This window comes from Hyperolius riggenbachi, chromosome 5 (assembly GCF_040937935.1).
Source record: "Hyperolius riggenbachi isolate aHypRig1 chromosome 5, aHypRig1.pri, whole genome shotgun sequence".
Taxonomy (NCBI): domain Eukaryota; kingdom Metazoa; phylum Chordata; class Amphibia; order Anura; family Hyperoliidae; genus Hyperolius; species Hyperolius riggenbachi.
Genome location: NC_090650.1, coordinates 380,812,892 through 380,833,450, shown reverse-complemented (window position 1 = coordinate 380,833,450; position 20,559 = coordinate 380,812,892). Strand labels below are relative to the sequence as shown.

The 20,559-nt window shown below is 46.1% G+C and overlaps 1 protein-coding gene across 1 annotated transcript in view; it reads right to left on the bottom strand.

Annotated features, from left to right (window-relative positions):
• Positions 1-13,969, bottom strand: part of CIBAR1 (CBY1 interacting BAR domain containing 1) — a 49,783-nt gene extending 35,814 nt beyond the window's left edge. Inside the window, exon 1 of the mRNA XM_068237660.1 lies at positions 13,882-13,969. Coding sequence (XP_068093761.1) covers positions 13,882-13,910 — 29 coding nt within the window. The 5' untranslated portion in view covers positions 13,911-13,969. The remainder of the gene's footprint in view (positions 1-13,881) is intronic.
• Positions 13,970-20,559: the final 6,590 nt, after the last annotated feature.

Sequence of the window (20,559 nt, the reverse complement as noted above, 5' to 3'; positions counted from 1 at the left end):
GTACGAGCGGTATCTGTGCAGGAGACTTGGGCGCAGGATACAGCCGGTATATGGATGATCCTGCTGCTGCACAAGTTCCCGGCTGTGTTAAATACTATCCCCCCTCCAGGCCGCCACGGATGGTGGGGAATGAAACAATTCGGCTTCCAGCAATTGCTGGAAGCCGAATTATTGTGTTCTAAAAGTAACTTCAGCTCCGTCTTCTGACGGTGCCGGAGTTACTCCCTGTGTGCTGTTATAGCAGTAATTCCTATTACGGCCTATGGTGGCGCCGGCTGCTCCCAAGTCTCCTGCGCTGGATTAACAGTGTTTGTACCACAGTGTCAGAGGTGCAAGAAGGGGATGGGGAACAGTTTGTTAATGATTACACTATTCAAAGCATCAATAGAAGCGATTATTACCAGGACAGGACCTATACAGAGCTAATATTATGGTTGAGGGAGGTCTCCTCAGGTCTAAGGGCCCTGGTGTGGTCATAGCCTCTACACCCCCTATAGCGCCACTGGTGACTGCTACAAGCTTCCACTCATCTCGTGCATACAAATAAATATGGACGAGGCAGGTGGTAAATTGTGCATCTAAAGAAACAACTGGTAAAGCTTTCTCCATACTCCACCCTAGTTACTGCCTCTGACACTAGCCAATCCCATCACCCATGTTTTTTCTACTGTAAAGCTGAGGAATACGATCGGGCCTCTGTTGCTATTACGATTTCCAGAGTCACATGATCCCACCTGACTGACTCACCAAACAGTAGGATTTGCAGAGGGCACAAAACAAGCTGTAGTATGCAGATATGCAGATTTGACTCATGAAAAGGTAGTTTGTCCGCCATTTTGCTTTCGTACACAGTTTATAATCACAGAGACAGAAGAAGCTAAGAATAGTGTAAAATTTCAACCAGTCATATCTTTATTCACCTATCAGTGCAGCAACAAAGCGAGTGTATGCAGGAGGTGAATGCGCACGTCAGATGGGTGCATGGGACAACAAGTTATGTTACAGCTGTGTCTTACAGTGTACCTGAGGTGACATGTGACATGATGAGAAACGTGTATGGACAGTACAAAACATTAATAACCAGGCTGTTTTACTTGTTTTATTTTGCTGCCTGAAAGAGTTGAATAAAAGCAGAAAAATAACATGAAAGCAGGAAGTAGACACACTGCAGATTTATTGCAGTATTTGTGTCAGCTGTAACAAAGAAATATTTTTTCTTTAACCATTATTATGTTGTTGCTTATCTTTTCGAGCAGAGAGGACATTCTGAGTTCAGGTCCGCTTTAATGGTTCGGTTCTTTATAGCGAGCTTTCATGCGCGCTTATGGAAACGAGATCGCGGGGGCAGCAGACAGTGCATAAACTGCACTGTCTGCAGTTTCCATTCATGCGAGGCGATTCAGCGCTGAATCACCGGAATCACTGCATTTCGGGGAGCTTCAGCCCGCAATCCCATTCAGTAATGAGCAAGAGCAATTATTTAAATCACTTCCAGACGTCCATCAGGAAGGGATTACTTTGCACCCCGGAAATGAATAAATACAATGTATTTATTCATTAAAGCGCTGGGGAAATCGCTATACAAAGCGCTTTTTCAAGTGCTTTGCAATTTTCCTATACCTTCCATTGAGGCAAATCGCCCTGAAAATAGTACATGCAGCGCTTTTGTCAGCGGCTAGCAAGCGGAACACCCCAATGAGAACTCTCATTGGAAAGCATAGTGCAAGGGCTTTTAGGGCGATATGTACAAATCGCCTGCGCTTAAAAATTCCAAAAACCGCCTCTAGTGTGAACGAGCCCTAAGAGAATATCTATAAGGCCCAGTGCAAACCAAAAACCTCTAGCAGATCTGCAAACTGCCAGAGATTTTTGAAGCAGATTTCAGAGCGATTCTAGGCATGTTTAGAGACTTTTCTGCCTAGCGTTTTTGGGAGCGTTTTTGTGCAGCAGATTTCACATATTGTTACAGTAAAGCTGTTACTGAACAGTTTCTGTAACAAAAACACCTGGAAAACCGCTCTGATGCAGCGTTTTTCAGAGCGGTTTTCCACTTTCCTATACTTTAACATTGAGGCAGAAACACCTCAGAAATCTAAAAAAATGCTGCAGCCCCCAAGTTTGCATTTGTGGAAAAAACGAGCCACTCTGGTGTGCACCATCCCATTCACTTCCATTAGCCAAGCGGTTTTCCCCCTGCAAGCGTTTTAAAAAACGCTTCAGAACCGCTCTGGTGTGCACCAGCCCTAAGACCTATATGTGCAGTTTTCAACAGGAGATAAAAGGAATAAGGGCCTGTTCAGACTATCTGCGTATGATGAATGCGTTTAAAATCAAAGAAACGCAAGTTGAAAAACGCATGCGTTTTTCTTGCGTTCTAATGCGTATTCTATTGCGTTTTGCACACACACGTGACCCAGGGGAAAAAAAAGAATTATGGGAACAGCAGAGGAAAACGGACGCTAAAAATGCAATAGTACGCGTTTTTGATACGCGTCCATAGACTTTCATTGCGTCCGTTTCTATGCGTGACGCACAGAACTGCGTGCAGCAATGTGGATGAGAAACGTATGCGTCTCATACGCATACATGTGAACTAGGCCATTCAAAAGCATTAGGAGCCGTTTCTATGCATTTTTGGTACCCAGACACGTTCCCTGAAAACGTCTAGGAACGCGCATAGTCTGAACAGGCCCTTAGACTCTTCTACATATTAACCTCCTTGCCGGTTATCTCGGGGTAACCTGCGCAGGAGGATTTCTCAGGCCCCGCTGGGCCGACTTGCATCATTTTTTTTTTTCCTACATGCAGCTAGCACTTTGCTAGCTGCGTGTAGTACGCGATCGCCGCTGTGCCGAACCGCCCCCCCCCTGCAGACCCCTGCGCAGCCTGGCCAATCAGTGCCAGGAAGCGCTGAGGGGCGGATCGGGATTCCCTGTGACGTCCATGACGTCGGTGACGTCATCCCGCCCGTCGCCATGGCGACCGGGGAAGCCCTGCAGGAAATCCCGTTCTCAACGGGATTTCCTGCTTACTCTGATCACCGAAGGCGATCGGAGTGGGTGGGGGGATGCCGCCGCTCAGCGGCTATCATATAGCGAGCCCTGGGCTCGCTACATGATTAAAAAAAATTTTTTTTTAAAAAAGTGCGGCGCTGCCTCCTTGCCGGATTTATTACACCGGCAAGGAGGTTAAGGGCTCAAACCCACTAGCAGCCTTTTCTAAGCGCCAGGGATTTGAAAATCTCTTGCTAATGCAATGCTATGGGGGATTTAAAAACAAAAAAAAAAAACCTATCCCTGAAGTGGGATCACGCCCATAGCATTACATTAGCAAGAGCTTTTCAAATCACAAGTGCTTAGTAACGGCTTAGTAACAAACTGCTAGTGGGTTCCAGGCCTAAAGCGCACTTGAGCCGACACTAAATAAATAAATCTGCACACGCCACATGTGTAGTATAGTACAGTAGTACGGGGTCCTTACACTAACCTCTCTTCCGGTTTGGATGTGGTCCCCTCCGTTGCACCACTCAGCCCAATGTTCCATGATGACCGGTGTATGCTCTGTCCACTTTGCACTCCCTGTAATTTCGCACTCCCGCCTGACTGAGCAGCAGCTATGACAGTTAGCATGTTGGAGACGTGTACTGGAGAAGAGCCACCGATGCATGAGCATGACTTCTCAAGTGTGCATGCCCAGAATGGCCAAAGTAAACAGCTGAACAGCAGTACTAAAATACAGGGAGTGCAAGTGGACAGAGCCATGAACAGAAGCCAGAGCAGGGCAATGGAGGGGACCCTATCCCTCACTACTTCCCTTGGCCTCTCCCAACACACCAATTCCCCCCACCCACCGCGCTGGCCACACTCTCGACCTGATTCTCTCAAAATCAGCCACCCTCCCAAACCTGGACATCACACCCTTCCCCCTCTCCGACCATCACCTTCTCACTTTCTCCATCTCCCCATCATCCTCCCCCAACCCTCCTCCACCCTCAGGTCGTTGGCAGAGAGATTTGCATAACCTAGACCCAACTGCACTAGCCAACCCCCTCCACTCCCTCTCATCCACCCTCCCTAACGTTACCTGCCCAAACCAAGCTGTGGCCAAATACAACCAGGCCCTTTCAGCAGCCCTAGACATTGCTGCACCCCCCACATTCCGCCCCAGCCGTCCCATCAACCCCCAGCCCTGGCACAATGCACACACTCGCAACCTCCAAAAACAGACACGCACCTACGAACGCAAATGGAGGAAATCCCGCAGCAACTCCGACTTCTTGGCGTACAAGGCCAACCTGCAGCTGTTCTATACCGCATTAACTGATGCTAAACAAAAATACTTTGCTGCCTTGATCGGATCCCAAGCCTCCAACCCTCGGCGCCTCTTCGCCACCTTCAACTCCCTCCTTAACCCCACCACTCCTCCCCCCACCTCCGCCCTCTCAGCCACTGATCTGTCCACCCACTTTACCGACAAAATAGCCAGCATCCGACGGGAAATCTCATGCCTCCACTCCACCACCTCTTCCTCCCCCACCAATACCTATTCCCCACCCCACCCTCCACTCACTGCCTTTACTCCTATCACAGAGGACCAAGTCAGCCGTCTCCTAGCCACTTCTCCTGCCACCTCCAGCCCCCTAGACCCTGTGCCATCCAAATCCCTCCGTCCTCACTTCCCTGTTCTGGCTCCTGTCCTCACCACTCTGTTTAACCTCTCCCTCTCTACGGGTACCTTCCCCTCTGACTTCAAACAGGCCACTGTACTTCCCCTACTTAAAAAACCCTCACTAGACCCCTCACTTCCATCCAGCTACCGTCCTATCTCCTTACTCCCTTTTGCATCTAAACTCCTAGAGCGTTTAGTCCACCAACGCATGACCCATTACCTTGACTCCAACTCCCTATTTGATCCCCTACAATCAGGATTTCGGCCAGGTCACTCCACCGAGACTGCCCTCACCAAGGTCGTCAATGACCTCACGCTTGCCAAGGCCGAAGGAAAATACACTATCCTTCTCCTCCTAGACCTCTCATCTGCATTCGACACTGTTGATCACTCCCTGCTACTCCAGTCACTGCAATCTGTGGGTATCCAAGACCGTGCCCTAGCATGGTTTTCCTCCTACCTCTCAAATCGCTCCTTCAAGACCTCCTTCAATGGCTCTTCCTCAACCTCCTTCCCACTTTCAGTTGGGGTCCCCCAAGGCTCTGTTCTTGGTCCCCTGCTGTTTTCCATTTACACCGCCTCCATAGGAAAACTCATCTCCTCTCTGGGTTTCAACTATCACCTATATGCAGATGACACCCAGATTTACCTCCATACCACTGACCTCTCCACCACCACCATGGAGAAGGTATCCTCTGGTCTCTCAGCTATTTCATCGTGGATGTCTGCCAGGTTCCTAAAATTAAACCTGGATAAGACTGAGCTCCTAATCTTCCCGCCCCGTGCTGCTTCACCCCCCACTGACCTCTATGTCACTGTCAATGGCACAATCATTCATCCAACCACACAAGCCCGCTGCCTGGGTGTCACCCTAGACTCGGCCCTCTCCTTCACCTCCCACATCCAAACCGTAGCTAGAGCCTGCTATTTCCACTTACGCAACATCTCCAAGATCCGGCCTTTCCTGACCCCAGACACTACCAAACTCCTTGTCCATGCCCTCATCATCTCCCGCCTGGACTACTGCAACTCCCTCTTGTCAGGCCTTCCTCAAAACCGCATCGCCCCCCTAAAATCCATCATGAACGCAGCAGCCAGACTCATCTACTCCTCCCACCGCTCTGTCTCCACAACTCCCCTACGCAAATCCCTTCATTGGCTTCCAATTCACTTCAGAATCAACTTTAAGATCCTATGTTTGGCATACAAATCCTTACACAAGTCCTGCCCAACCTACATCTCTGACCTGGTCAGCAGATATACACCTGGCCGCCCACTTCGCTCCTCCAACGACCTCCTCTTAACCACCCCACGCATCTCGCACTCCCATGCCAGACTGCAGGACTTCACTAGAGCTGCCCCTATCCTGTGGAACTCTCTCCCGCTGCCCATCAGGCTTGCTCCCACCTTCAACACCTTCAAAAAAGCACTCAAAACTCACTTCTTCAAGGAGGCCTACATCAACTCGACACTACCCTAATCCTTTCTGCCAATAACTTCTTGATGCACCCCCTCCTTTTGTGTCACCAGCCCCTCCCTCTAGATTGTAAGCCTTTGGCAGGGCCCTCTTCCCTTGTGTATCATACTTGACTGTGTGCACTTTACCCAGAATTTGGAACTGGTAATTTTTTACCACTACCATTCCAGTTTATGATCTGGCATTGTACTATTATCTGCATTGTGTTGTGTATCTTATTGCTATTACCTGTATTGTTGTATCTATGGTCCGTTACCTGTATTGTTCTGTCAACCCTGTTATCATTGTCTGTAAGCCTATTTATTGTACAGCGCTGCGTAATATGTTGGCGCTATATAAATCTAATAAATAATAATAATCATAATAATAATAATAATAATATCCAAACCAGAGGGCAGGTAAGTGTAAGGAGCCCATGCATTACACATGCTGAAAATACAACAATATTACCATATACCACTGTTGACAATATCTGGTAAGTGGGTTGCTGTATCAAATTCAGGCTACCGCTATCTTAAAGATGCAAAAATGTATACAATTTTTCTGCGTTTGTGATTCACGGTCAAAGTGGAAAAAAAAAAAAAAAGTCAAAACTGGGTTGCACTGCAAACAACATGCAATTCCTTTATTCAGCATTAAACATCTAATACAGCAGAGAAACAGATTGAAAATCACAGTCACTACAAAAGACACAGCACAGCTTAACCCATTCGCGTTCTGTCGTTTTCACTGGAGAAATGTTCACCTCCCATTCATTAGCCTATAACTTTATCACTACTTATCACAATGAACTGATCTAGATCTTGTTTTTTCCGCCACCAATTAGGCTTTCTTTGGGGGGTACATTTTGCTAAGAGCCACTTTACTGTAAATGCATTTTAACAGGAAGAATAAGAAAAAGCGGGAAAAAAATCATTATTTCTCTGTTTTCAGCCATTATAGTTTTAAAATAATACATGCCTCCATAATTAAAACTCACGTATTTTATTTGCCCATATGTCCCGGTTATTACACCGTTAAAATGATGTCCCTATCACAATGTATGGCGACAATATTTTATTTGGAAATAAAGGTGCATTTTTTCCATTTTGCATCTATCACTATTTACAAGTTTAAAATAAAAAAAAAATATAGAAATATATCATCTTTAAATTGATATTAAAAAAGTTTAGACCCTTAGGTAAATATTGACATGCTTTTTTTTTTAATGTTTTTTTTTTATATTAAACATTTTATTTGGGTAGTTTTGGGAGGGTGGGATGTAAACAATAGGTTTATAATGTAAATGTGTGTTGATTTTTTATTTTTTTTTACTTTTAGTTGTAGTATTACTTTTTGGCCACAAGATGGCGGCCATGAGTTTGTTTACATGACGTCACTAAGCGTAACATACGCTTAGAGAGACGCATGGGGGAGGTAATAGCCAGAAAAAGCGCAGCTTCCGAGAGAAGCTGTCGCTTTTTCAGCGGGGGAGAGGAATCAGTGATCGGGCACCATAGCCCGATTCACTGATTGCCTGGCTAACGAACCGCGGGTCGGGTGCACGCGCGCGATCGGCCGTGGGAGCACGCATGGTTCCTGGACGTAGTTTCTACGTCCAGGAACCAAAATAGGTTAATGTCACAGGAGAAAATATGCCCATCATTTGCCATGTTACTCCCATCCCATCATAACATTCATTGATTAAATCATACCAAGAGATGCTGGATAAAAATCTATGACAGCTGTTGATCAGAAACTTCAGTAAACTTCCATTGATTGGCTGATGGGTAAATAAGTGAATCCTGAGATTTGTATTGCATGCTACAGCACAATACTAGCAGTGCCACCATAGCTGCTGCTTGACTAGTCCATGTCCAAGCTGAATACATTTGCATCAACTGAATTATTGGCATCTCATCGACCATCCCCGATCTAAAATCTCTCAAGGCTATGGACCATACTAAGCCAAATAGAGTGGGGATGCCAAAATGGCAAATTGTGAAAGCAGGAATCATACTTTGTGGGCAGATAGGTGCATTTTACGTATGGGTCCTGTTCTATAGGACCCCAATGTAAAGGACAACTGAAGTGAGAAGAATATGGAGGTTGCCATATTTATTTCCTTTAAACAATACCAGTTGCCTGGCAGCCCTGCTGTTCTATTTGGCTGCAGAAGTGTATGAATACCACCAGAAAACAGCATGCAGTTGATCTTGTCAGATCTGACAATGTCAGAAACCCCTGATCTGCTACATGCTTGTTCAATATTAGAGGCAGAGGATCAGCACAACAGCCAGTCAATGGGTGTTGCTTAAAAGGAAATCAATAGGGCAGCCTCCATACCCCTCTTGCATCAGTTGTCCTTTTACCTCCTTAGCGACACTGTGTCAGGCATACTGCTCGCTGGCCCCAGGAGTCCCTCAGTATAATTTTAAAAGATTGCAGCTTGTAAAACCTTTAGCTAGCCCTAGGGTAGCTACTACATGTGGCCGGCGTCCCCCCGTTTGCTGCTGATCAAATCTCTCCGTCTCCCCAGCCCACGTACAGATGCCACAGCTCCACTAGGACATTGATTGTTAGAACACAGCGAATTGGACTGAAAAACACGCTAATGGAGTGGAGCCGTGAGTATCGGGAGATAGACTACTATCGAATGCGCTGTTCTATATAAACTGTGCGAGATATGAAACCGATTTAGGATTGCCAAAATACAAGTGGATTTCGATGTCTTATGCCATCTACACATGGATATTGGTGTTTGTATACATTTTATCTTGATTTAGGAGCCAGAAGGAAGCTCTATCTACAGGAACATTGCAGAAGCAATCCCTGTGATCTGTCCAATTATCTGTGCGAGATCTCGCAGTGTGTATGGTGGCGTGGATGAGGTGTGAGATTGCTCGCAGGATATTTTGCTAGTGTGTTTTCTAATGTTTGCTAGAGACATCTTTAACCATTTTTTACTGTGAATTTTATTCATTTAATTGATTTTATTCGAATAAAGCAAAGAATTTCTCTTTGCATAGTGCGCAGGAGTCCATGTATCTATATATTTCTCCTATTTTAGTAAGACTGTCTGCGTTTGTTTACTATCTCTCCTAGCAGCCTAAACACATTATTTGTACTACAGAGGAGCTCTGCAATTGTCTGATTTTACAACATGTACTAGCTAGCCTAGTGCTAGCTAAAGGTTTTACAAGCGTGCAATCTTTTAAAATTATACTGGGGGACTCTGAGGCAGCAAAACCTGAGCGGCGTAACGCTCAGGAGGTTAAGTAATTTGTAATCTGTCTATGGGAATATCCATTAAAGTGGCCTGTCAGTTGAGACCATTCTTTCTCCCATATTTGTGTGTCCAGTCCTCCTCAAATTGCAGAAGCACTTCCTGCTGCATTTTTCTGGGCGCTATTCTACTTTAAGGGACCCAGCAGGAAACCTCATTGGGAAATTCAGCTAATGTGATTGAGTGGACAGCACCCTCTAGAGCTGCTATATTTCCAATAAGTTGTAGTAAACTATGCCCACACTATTCAGCCAATCGCAACGCTTTGTGCTTTAAGAGGGTGCTGTCATTGGACAACTATTCCCTATGAGGTTTGGGGATGTAGGTGAACCGTTCGCCGGCAAACCCCTATGGGCTGCTACTACTTCGGGGTCGCTATGACCTGGAGTAGTACGGCTGCGCTGGGCTGGCGGTGTGCGTCTTTAATCGTGCGCCTGGTGCCGGCCACTCTCTGTGCATGAGCGTGACGTCACGCACATGCGCAGAAAGTGCCTGGCAACAGGCGCGCGATCAAGGACACGCACCTCCGGCCCAGCGCAGCCATACTACTCTGGGTCATAGAGACCCCAAAGTAGTACAGGGTGAGTTGTTCGCCGGCGAACGGTTCCCGAACCGTTTGCCGACATCTCTAATGAGGTTTCCTGCAGAGTCCACTAAAGTAGACCATCGCCTTTTTCTGTACAATTCCATTTCTGCTCTATTTAGTGAAACTGAATGAGACTTTGCAATCGAAAAAAAATGAAAATTGTATAGTAAGTGCACAGAAAAAACAAACAAAAAAAACCCAACTACATTACAATTTCACCAGCACACTTTCAGTTTCATTGTGTAAACAGCCTAACATTGAAAATGCAGCACTACCCCAGGTGATTGTTCCCTGTGGGCCCTGGGGTACATTGAGAGCTGGATTTTGTAGGCCTAATTGGGATGAGCGGGAGATGGTATACAACACACATGATAGGTGCAGCCATGTGTATGATCTGCCTTTTAGTTAGACACTTAGGCCTAGTGCACACCAAAAAACTCTAGCAGATCCGCAAAATGCTAGCAGATTTTGAAACGCTTTTTCTTATTTTTCTGCAGCGTTTCAGCTAGCGTTTTGCGGTTTTGTGTAGCGGTTTTGGTATAGTAGATTTCATGTATTGTTACAGTAAAGCTGTTACTGAACAGCTACTGTAACAAAAACCGCCTGGCAAACCGCTCTGAAGTGCCGTTTTTCAGAGCGGTTTGCGGTTTTCCTATACTTAACATTGAGGCAGAAACGCATCCGCAATCCAAAATCTGCAGCAGCCCGGGAGTATGCGTTTCTGCAAAACGCCTCCCGCTCTGGTGTGCACCAGCCCATTGAAATACATTACCCTAGCGGATCCACACCCGCAAGCAGATCGCAAACCGCAGCGGAAACGCTCCGGTGTGCACTAGGCCTTACTGTAGGTTTGGGCTTATACATTGACTTATGTCTCGTGTCCATGTTCTGTTTTATACCATGTTCGTGTTATCCTATTCTAGCAGCGTTGGTCTAAAGCCGATTTTGTGTTACTCCATGTACCTCTTTGCCACAGTATAGTGTCTTGTTTATATGTTGGTTTTCAATTTCTCTGGGGGAAAAATTCATACATACCTGGGGCTTCCTCCAACCCCCTTTAGACCTTTGGCTCCCACGCCATCTTCCTGGGCCACCTCAGTCTGGCGCTTTGATCCTCTGAAGTTTCTCCAGTCCGGGCCAGTCGATGCATGTGCAGTTCAGCTGCACATTCCTCGCCCTCGGCTGAGCCGCACATGTGTAGCGTTCCCCAACCGGAGAAACTTCAGAGGACCCTACTGGCGGATACAGGCGGCCTGAGAGGATGGCGATGGAGCCAAAAGGTCTGAAGGGGGCTGGAGGAAGCCCCGGGTATGTATGAGTTTCCCCCCCCCACCACCACCATTCTCAGGTTCCCTTAAAGAGGAACTCCAGTGAAAATTATGTAATAAAAAAAAAAGTGTGCTTCATTTTTAGAATAATTATGTATAAATGATTTAGTCAGTGTTTGCCCGTTGTAAAAGCTTTCCTCTCCCTGATTTACATTCTGACATTTATCACATGATGACATCTTTACTGCTATTTCCCACAATGCAATGAGGTTCACAGACAGGAAACTGCCAGGAAAAGTCCTCACAGTCTCCTGTGGGAGGGGCTTCACCACAATATCAGCCATACAGAGTCCCCTGATGATCTGTTTGAGAAAAGGAAAAGATTTCTCATGGGAAAGGGGGTATCAGCTACTGATTGGGATGAAGTTCAATTCTTGGTCACGGTTTCTCTTTAAAACAAAAAAAAAAACATGAAAATTCAGCACTAGTCTAGTTGAGGAGGTCCCAGCGGGAAACCTCATAGACCAACAGCCACAACTTGCTCATGGTGAACCCAGCGCAAAACAATGCTAAAATTGCAGACAAGGACTCTCGCCTACGACCTCGGGCACAGCGCTCGGCTCAGCTACCGTCTCCAATCACGCAACTTTACTATACTTGTTCGGTAGATGGTGTGGATAGTGGATCCCACTGTGTTCCCTACTTCTTACAAACTAGTAGACACGTTCATGTTGCCGTGAGCAGGAAGCAGACGTGGGTCCCCTCAACTAGACTAGTTCAGAAAATCCCATCTGTGTAATGGTCAGGGCTGTGGAGTTGGAGTCAGAGTCGAGGAGTTGGAGTCGGGGCAATTTTGGGCACCCGGAGTCAGAGTCGTGGTTTAAAAAACGGAGGAGTCGGAGTCGCATGATTTTTGTACAAAATCCACAGCCCTGTTAAGTATTAGACTAAGGAGTCGGAGTCTGAGCAATTTTGGGTACCCGGAGTCGGAGTCATGGTTTCAGAAACTGAGGAGTCGGAGTCAGAAGATTTTTGTACTGACTCCACAGCCCTGGTAATGGTGCCCATACATGGTACAATAAAAACAATCCATTTTCCCATTTATTCGACCAAAGCAATCAAATCGAAAATAATCTTATTTTCGATCAAGAAAAACAAACAATTATCCAGATTTTTCAATAAAAATCCAATCAGACATGTTGGAAAAAAATCTTTATATTCAATTTTACATAATCGAACTAAATTATCTAATCAAAAATTAGACCATGTATGGGCACCACAAATGTGCCATAATGGGAAAATTTCTATATTTGCCCAAATAGACCTCCAGACAAAAACATCTCAGAGCAAAAATGTTGTTTTCCATCAGCAGGGCGATTGACATTACATGATTGAGAATGTTTGTACTTGGTGATGCCAATCAGCGGTGCGGTTGTATAGTGTATGGCCAGCTGATAAACAAAGGGAAAAAGAATAGTGTAGATAGGGTTTATTGAATTCACAATGAAAAATAATGATGATAAAAAAAATAACAGAAGAAAGAATGAAAAATAAAAGAAAGCGTGCAAACATGCAGTATGGAGCTCAGCAGTACAGACCAGTCCAGGCACAGCAGCAGCATGCATTTGCACATGCATCACCCCCGTACAAACCTGGGCAGGAGAAACATTGTTTCCTATGTAGAATGTGATGAGTGTTATCTAGATACGGATCTCCCCTCCTCCGGGCACAGAGGAGACACAGCACTGACCAGCTCTATAGCAGCAGCACTCACACTACCCCGACCATCCCATCCAGCCAGCTAGCGGCTTCTTCTCACCTAGTAGTGTTGTCCGGATCATGAACGATTCGGATCTTTGATCCGAATCTATTTTATGAGTCGATCATCCGAATCATCAAAATGAACGATTCGGATCGCAAAGGGGGCGGGGCCAGGAGCGACACGCCCCCTCTCAGCGGGCAGCGGGGTCCTGGAAGCAGGGATCGCTCTGTTGGAAGGGAGGCAGCCTTGCAGGGAGACAGGTAGATGAGAGAGAGGGGACATGGGTGCCACTGCCAGATATGTGTAGAGCACACAGACTGGCTATAACGTGCTGCCCATTATAGGCTGTCTGTTCCGTAGTTCTGCACAGTGATCACATTGGAAACTTTTGGCTCAGCTCAGCACAGCTCAGTAACTTTGCAGACAGTGTGATTGAAAGGCAATATAATCCTCCTGCACTCGGCACTAAACAGCTGCACTTATCTTCTGGGAACGCTTTCTATCACTGTGCGACCTTTTCTTTCAAAGTGTACAGATGAACATATAGGTGAAATATATGTAAAGCATATGACTTCAGCATGTGGGTATTACGTGCAAACATTTCTGCTCTCACTCTGCTCGTCCCTCCTCCTATCTCTGTCCACTCCCTGCCCTCTGTCCATCTTCTCCCCTTCTCTGTGTGTCCACCCCCCTCCCCTTCTCCTGTCCACAGACCTGTCCTGCTGTTCATTTCACCCCCGAATGCTTCCTGTAGTAAAACGATCCGAGATTCGGATCAAAGATCCGGATCTCTTCAATGATCCGATTCGAATCATCCGGATCATTGAAAAGATCCGAACTTCCCATCTCTATCACCTAGCCCTGGCCTCCGGCGTCTGGCTCATACTGATGATGGCGCGTCCTTCGGCTTCCCCGCTTTAGCTCCGCCCTCCTAGCCCGTCGCCCGGGAGACCGGTTGGTATAGAAACTGAGCGGCGCGTTAGATGTGACGTCACGGGTGGGTGATAGCGGAATTTGGTTACTGAAGCTGGCTGCAGGGGTTGACTTGATATAGCGCGCCAGTCTTTCCCAATGTCTCATGTACAGCCTTACTAAGCTCGGGCACAACATATATCTAATCCTACAATCAAGCACTTTGTTGTAATCGAAAAATAATAAATATATTCTTTTACAGGTTATTGATCCCCTTGTATTGATAAGCTTCCTTGTTATTAGTATGTGAAGAGAAACAAGGCAATCATTTACAGAAAGGGCATAACATTTAGCGTTTGCATACCTTCCAACTGTTTGAAATGAGAAAAAGAGAAACTTAAAGGGATACTGTAGGGGGTCGGGGGAAAATGAGTTGAACTTACCCGGGGCTTCTAATGGTCCCCCGCAGGCATCCTGTGCCCATGCAGCCGCTCACTGATGCTCCGGCCCCGCCTCCGGTTCACTTCTGTAATTTCTGACTTTAAAGTCAGAAAACCCCTGCGCCTGCGTTGCCGTGTCCTCGCTTCCCCCGATGTCACCAGGAGCATACTGCGCAGGCACAGACCATACTGGGCTTGTGCTACACACTCCTGGTGACATCAGCAGGAACGAGGACACGGCAACGCAGGCGCAGGGGTTTTCTGACTTTAAAGTCGGAAATTACAGAAGTGAGCCAGAGGCGGGGTCGGAGCATCGGTGAGTGGCTGCGCGGGCACAGGATGTCTGCGGGGGACCATTACAAGCCACGGGTAAGTTCAACTCATTTTCCCCCGACCCCCTACAGTATTCCTTTAAGGCACACCCCTGATCACGCATACCGTAAAGATTTCATAATAAAAATATGTTGTTTTATAATTCAAACCACATATCCTGGTTCATTTACCTTCATATTAACATTTTAAAATTAGTAATATATCAATTTAAAGGTTTCTTTAACATCAATATTCTATCCCCTCCCCTTCTCGGTTTGGGGATGTGATCAATAATCATAAATTTAAGAACAACGTCTTTGTGACCGAATTCCCTACAATGACGAGCCACAGGTAAGTCAGAGTTGACATTCCTGACAGAGCTCCTATGCTGTGCAATGCGATCCCTCACCCTTTGGGTGGTTTCCCCTATGTAATTTAATCCACAGGGGCATCGCAGTAAATACACAACATAGGAGCTCTGGCAGGTTAAGTGAAATCTGATACTAGGGTTATGCAATGTTTTATATGTTAAATATATTTGAAAAGTTCAATAAAATATATTTTCAAAAAAAAAAAATCTGTCACCAAATGTCGAGCCTTTTATGACATGGCGACACTCACTACAAAATAAACAAGGGAAACTTCCCACTCGTGTCGGACCCAAAAAAGTAGATAGACTCTTGGGGACAGGACCCAAACCGAGAAGGGGAGGGGATAGAATATTGATGTTAAAGAAACGTGAGGTATTATGGATAGATAGGTTGGGTAGTCTACACCCAGGAGGTCTCAATCATGACTTTGACCTTCATCTCTTTTTATAACTTTCAGGTCTGGACTTTTCCTAGAAAAATCAATAGATAATCTTGGGTCTGGATAAGACATTATTCTACATAAAGTTGTCTGCGATCAGATAAGTGGATCATGCATTATGGACTGCCATATGTGTATTTGCAATTTATTGCTTCCTTATTTTACTTCCTGGTTGGGAGATCATGTGATATAATGATTTCATTTCCTAACAGGTATAAAAGTGATCATGTGATTTGTATTAATTAGCATTGACAAAGGCTGTGGACAGCCGAAACGTTTGCTGCTGTAAGCTGTATTGTTTGCTCAATAAACTGAGCTTGTGTGCTGCAATTCTCTGGACTTTTTGTTGTACTTCAGGGGAATTGGGCACCCCCAATTGCGTGCACACCACCAGGAGAGTGTTCATCCGTTTGTTGAGCTGCTGCCCACCTCTGAACTATATATAATATATATATTGTATTGCGCAAATAATGGAAAATGTCTAGTGAGCATGATCCAAGGACATGAATGAGAAAATTCTGTGTGGAAATGCGAAAATTCAAAGCAAAATGAAAACTTATTGTAAGCATATATTCGCACTAACCATATGTAACCTTATGGTTAGTGCAAAAACATATTCACAAATAAATTACCATTTTTGCGACTTCCCTGTGCAAACTCAGGAATTTATTTGGAATTTATTTGGAATTCCGTGTGGAATTTGGGGTTATTCAGCAATTTAGACTATCCCAGTTGAAGCAGTTAATTTGGGTGCCATATGTTAATAGGCATGATTAACCACTTGCCGACCGCGCACTCATACCGCGCGTCGGCAAAGTGGCAGCTGCAGGACCAGCGACGCAGTACTGTGTCGCCAGCTGCAGGCTGATTAATCAGGAAGCAGCCGCTCGCGCGAGCGGCTGCTTCCTGTCAATTCACGGCGGGGGGCTCCGTGAATAGCCTGCGGGCCGCCGGTGGCGGCTCGCAGGCTAAATGTAAACACAAGCGGAAATAATCCGCTTTGTTTACATTGTACGGCGCTGCTGCGCAGCAGCGCCGTAAGGCAGATCGGCGATCCCCGGCCAATCAGCGGCCGGGGATCGCCGCCATGTGACAGGGGACAGCCTGTCACTGGCTGCACAGGTTGGATAGCGTCCTGTGCAGCCCCGATCCCCAGAGGAGACAGATAGGAGAGGGAGGGGGAGAATGTCACCGCGGAGGGGGGCTTTGAGGTGCCCCCCCCCCCCCCGCAACACCCATCAGCAGGAGCGATCAGACCCCCCCCCAGCACATCATCCCCCTAGTGGGGAAAAAAGGGGGGTGATCTGGTCGCTCTGCCTGCACCCTGATCTGTGCTGGGGGCTGCACAGCCCACCCAGCACAGATCACCTAAAAATGCGCTGGTCCTTAAGGGGGGGTAAAGGGTGGGTCCTCAAGTGGTTAATAGCTGTTACAGGTAATTTGGGTGCCGATCAAATGGTGGGCACCGGGACCGCCTGCCTCCAGGAGTCCAATAGCGGGAGGCACAGTGGTGAGGCTGGGTGCACACATGGCAGAAACGCTAGCGTAGCGGAAAACACTGCGTTTTATGCAGCAATGTTAGTCTATGGGGCGCAGAAGAAGCTGCATTTCACTGCGTTTGTACAGTAAGCGTTTTGCAAACGTTTGTATTGTTGCATAATATGCAGGCTGGCTGCCAAAACGCACATAATGAAAGTCTATGGTAACACATATGCATTGTGTTTTTCATGCGTTTTTTAAAGCATTTTTAATTAGAAAGTAAAAATCTCTGATTTGTTTCCGCTTCCTGTTGTCTTCCTAGTGATTAGCATAAATAAAATAAAAAAAAGCATATGCGTTTTACATTAGCAAACTGCAAAAGCATGAAAACGCATGCAAAACGCATCTGCATTTAAAAAAAAACACGCAAATGCAAAACGCACCAAAAACGCCATAAAAACGTAATAAGAAATCACAAATGCATCATCCTAAAATGCTACTTTTTCACGCTATGTCATATGTGAACTCAGCCTCTGGCTATTTTATCCACTACAGATTTTTGTGGATAAAATAGCAGCTGGAATAGTGATGTAGAGGTTATTTTATCCATTACAGGTGAGGATAGCAGTGGTGCTAGAGTTAGATGTAGATAGGGGATACATTAGTGTTATGCGTAGGTAAGGGGGGTTAGTGCTACGCCGTAGATAGAGTTAGGTTAGTGTTAAGCATGGGTAGGGTAGACGGGGGCCAACTGGCAGAGCATGCTGATCAGAAAAGTGCTGCAACAGTGGAACCCTATGGAGGTGGTTCTATCTGCAGTTTTGCATGTAGCATTTTGGGACAGATCAAGTTAATGGCTGCAGAACCAAATTGTGATCAGTTCAGGAATCGCAAGCCATTTTGCAGTCCGGAAAAGCATTGCCAGTGAGCCCCAGGCCTGAGTGTTTGCTCCATTAATGAGGACCCTTTCACACTGGCGCGGGGGGACAAAATTGCCGCACTGCTACCCCAGCCTAATGTATCCCTATTAGGGAGCTCACACTCCCCACGTTGCGGTACGCTGTGCCGGAAGTGCCCGATCGAACGATAGCGCAAAACTATGTTACCGCGCGTCTTCTGCAGCGATATGCGTCGGCCTGGAAGTCATGTTAGTCTATGGCGACACGGGTTTTTTAAACAGTTGACGTTGCGGCGCACATGCGTGGAAGCGTATTTTTACAATACTCTTCCGTGCACTTCTGTATACCCTGAAGCAGGAAGTGACCGCAAGCGAGCGTCACTTCCTGCTTGGCTGGTGGCCAGATAGGGAAACACCGTGCACTAACATGGTTTTCCCTGAGTACCTGTTTTGTGCGGCGGGCGCACTACACCGCTGACACTGGTTTACAGTGTGATACTGGCGTGAGACACAGATGCAGGGAAGGTTAGTGAGACTGGGATAAGATAGGTGAGACTCTCTGGAGTCACATGTATACGCTTCTATTTTAGCAAATGGGAGACAAATTCAATTCTTCTATATTCTACGCCAAGCTTATCTTACCTCACTTAGGCTCTCTAGAATCAGGGTTGACCCCCAGTCCTTACCCCCCCCCCCCCATCCTAAGTGTCTGGCAGGATTTTAGGCACATAATGTGGGGTTGCGACTGCATGCAAAGCTATTGGAGGCAAGTTACCTGCTCATTGGCAGATGTCACAGGACAACCGCAGCTGGTTTGTCCTAAAGTTTGTCTGCTAGGGATTCTGCCCCAAAATCAATACTCCAAATTTGAAAGTATTCTGCTAAGTGAATCGCTACTTTATGTCAGAAAGGTCATAACTATGAGTTGGATCACCCCAGCTGTTCCTAGGATCACAAAAAGGCTATCACAGGTGAACAAAATATTACTGGTACCATTTATTAAACTAGTCTATACACATAGAGGTTGTCCTGGGAGAGTCAATAAGGTGTGGGCCAAATGGGTGATGTCGCCTTTAACTGTCACTTCCTGATGTGCACTTTTGTCCAATATGACCGTGGATAAAACGGTTCTTTCTTAACCTATCCTTTCTTCCCTATCCTTAATTTAGGCAAATGATGTACTTTCAGACCTCGTTCACATCTAAAATCGTAATCGCAAACTCAAGCATTTTGCGATTTTGTGTGGCGTTTTTTTTAACCCCCTCCCGGCGCTCCACTGCACCCTGCGTTTTTGGTAAAAGCGCTTTTCTAAGCGCTTTTCCAGAGCGGTTTTGTCATTCACTCCCTGACGCAAGTCAGGAAGTGAACTCTTTGACCCGGAAAAGGATAAACACAATGTATGTATACTAAAAAAACGCAATCGCCGCATAAAGCCATTTTGTGAGCGTTTATCGCTCTTCCTATACCTTCCATTATAGTAAAAACACCCCAAAAATGGTACAGGCACCGCTTTGCGGACTGCAAAGCAGACGCAACATGCTGATATGAACTTTCTCATAGAGAATCAATTGCACAAACGTTTTATGGGGATTTTGAAAATCACCTGCGCTGGAAAAAAGGGCAAAAACTCGCCCTCACAGTTTTCATTGCACAATTGTTAATGGTTATTGTTGCAATGATGCAGAGGTGTATCTAGAGGGGTGCAGGCATGGCTTGTGCCATGGGCGCCACAGCACCATGAGCGCCATGCCTGCCCCTGTGCTGCGCCACCATGCCTGCCCTGGGACTCCCCGGCCGTCACTCAGACCTCAGATCGGATTCTGTTATCTGGGAAACATGGCTACTTAATTTATGTATGTAGGGCGCACTTGGCTTAAGGTGTTAGAAAAGAGGACAGAGAGGGAATAAGAAGAGATATTTCCAAAAAAGTAACTTCAGCAATGTTCCAAGCTACAAAAAAACCAAGGTAACCATAACACATGTAAAGAAAGTATGCTGCTTTTTAGAGAGGAAGGGGGCTCTGACGGGGTGGGGGGCTCGGTTCGCAATTTCAGTGTTTGCCATAGGCGCTATAACCCAAATATGCCCCTGCACTAATTTTACCGAAGAATCTTTTATATATTGGTTTGCTGCAAAAGTCAGCTCAAATATGTATTACATTCTCTGCCATTGCATATTCGTCTGATTTATTTGACTCATGTTCTGTATATTACCCGGCTCATTACTGTCTTATACACCTTGAATACATTTTATGTATACTGTAATTTGTGTAGCTTTGCTAATAAAACTTGTTTAAAAAAAAAAGATAAGCGAGACTAGGTTAAGATTAGAGATGGCCCGAACGGTTCGCCCGCGAACGGTTCCAGGCGAACTTTGGGTGATTTGCGTTTGACGGCGAAGGTGAACTTTTGCGGAAGTTCGATTCACTCCATAATGCTCCATTGAGCACACCTTTGACCCTCTACATCACAGTCAACAGGCACATTGTCGCCAATCAGACTACACTCACTGCTGGAGCCCCACACCCCCTTATAAAAGGCAAGGTTCTCCTGCCGTTTTACTCACTCGTCTGCCTACAGTAATTAGTTAAGGGACAGCTGCTGACAGACTCTGCTAGGGAAATCTTAGTTAGGCTCTTGTAGGCTTGTTAGCTTGCTCCTGGCTGATTGTTATTCCTTATAT